The 1,827-nt window shown below is 33.4% G+C and overlaps 1 protein-coding gene across 1 annotated transcript in view; it reads right to left on the bottom strand.

The window, feature by feature from the left end:
- Nucleotides 1-1,182: 1,182 nt before the first annotated feature.
- LOC125029817 (prefoldin subunit 4-like) overlaps nucleotides 1,183-1,827 on the bottom strand; it is a 5,235-nt gene continuing 4,590 nt past the window's right edge. The window contains exon 4 of the mRNA XM_047619990.1: nucleotides 1,183-1,624. Coding sequence (XP_047475946.1) covers nucleotides 1,460-1,624 — 165 coding nt within the window. The 3' untranslated portion in view covers nucleotides 1,183-1,459. The remainder of the gene's footprint in view (nucleotides 1,625-1,827) is intronic.

Below are 1,827 nucleotides of genomic sequence, written 5' to 3'. Positions count from 1 at the left end.
GGGAGAGGATGTTGATGGGACTGTAGGCCCAGGAGACTGATCTGCTACTCTATTCTTGTTGAGAGTGTCTGGCTCTTGGGATGATAATGGTGCTGGCCTTCTTGTATCCTCACTATCTGATCTATCTTGAAAAGGGTAGGGCTTAATGCTGATGTTGCCCTTATTTTATAAAGAAGTTCCATGAAGACACTTTTGCTTATGTGCCAGTTTATTCTTTAAGATTTAAAGGTGGGCCATATTTAACAAATTCTTGGGATAACTACAAAACATAAACACAATTTAAAAAAAATTAAACAGGGTAAAAGGTTTAACTTTTAAAAGAAGAGAAGAAGATTTCTATATGCTCATATTTGCAAAGAAATTTTCTGATTTGATTATGTATCACAACAATTTTTCATTACTAGTATTCTATTTTGCATTCATAATCAAACAATAATTAGTACTACAAATAGTGATATTCAGAGTTGCATAATTTTTATTGCTGTCACTACCAGCAAAAAAGTAAAGAAGGTTGTCCAAATCAGTCCACTTGACAGTCCAAACACATTTTCTAATAACTGCAATAAGATGCTTCCTCTCTTGTGTAGACTAATCTCTTTTATTTAGCCAATCATGCCTATAGCCATCATGAAAAAATAACACATGACAGAAATGACTACAGGAGTCACGAGTCCAGTAGGAAGTTCCACTACACAGCAGACTGCTTGGCCAAAAGGCTTGACAGTTGTCAGAAGTTACCAAAAAGAGTGATACAGAAATGTTTGGCACCATCATTGTAAAGTTAAGAGTAAATTCTTAGAAATATACCTGAAATCTAAGCAAACAAATTTGATTAAAAAAATCCATGAAATTACTTCCATAAAAGAAGAATAACACTCTAAAGTATCAACATACACACAGAAAGTAATTAAGCATAAGCTATACACTTAAAAAATATTTTACTTGACAAGATGGTCTAGATCACTACTGTCCATCCATTTTCATCAAAATAATGCAATATTTTCATACATGAAAATATATAAAGTTCCGCATGCTAAATACTCAAAATATCAGCCCAAACTTTCTATTTCAAAGTGGGCTGATATGACACACAGGAAAGGTAATATGACACTTATAAAACATTGTTAACTGATATGTAGATATTCATTTCTTGAGTAATAAGAACAAGGAAAACACAAGGTATTGTCTGTGTACGAGTTTTATTTTCTACACGTTAGATGTGGGAAGAAGTAAAAATTACAATGAACAGATGATTGCACTAAAACATAAAAACTCAACACCGCACTTTATCATGACGAATTAAACTTTCTTTTCGTGATATGGAGATCTTTTCTGATTATCAATAATCCAATCATGGGCTTTCTTTACTTCTGTGCATAACATCACTGAACAGTGTAAAGGACAAGATTAACACTATGTCATACAATAATGAGTATATCCACAATAATAATATAAGAGCTTATTCTTCCTCCGGTTCAAGATTGATATTATTGCCAAATTTTCCATACAGGTCACCCTTGAGCTGTGTCATTATCTCCTGAAGCTCTCCTGCTCGGGTGTTGAGACCCGCAATCTCCTCCTGGAGGACCTCCCGCTGTGAAACTATGGCCTCCTGGGCTTCATCCTGACAAGGATAACATTACGTGATATTAGTTTATGACAACTTGACCCAAAGAGAAATTTTAATGAGAAATTTTAAGATATATATATGCATATGAAAAATCAAAGAACCAATTTCCTGAAAATGTGTTTACTAAATGTTTTCATCTCTACTATAAGCATTGATATGATCATGTCAATGCACTACAATTTCATGATTATGAATAT

The sequence above is a fragment of the Penaeus chinensis genome, chromosome 10, assembly GCF_019202785.1.
Source record: "Penaeus chinensis breed Huanghai No. 1 chromosome 10, ASM1920278v2, whole genome shotgun sequence".
Taxonomy (NCBI): Eukaryota; Metazoa; Arthropoda; class Malacostraca; order Decapoda; family Penaeidae; genus Penaeus; species Penaeus chinensis.
This window is presented reverse-complemented; position numbering and strand designations above follow the sequence as displayed.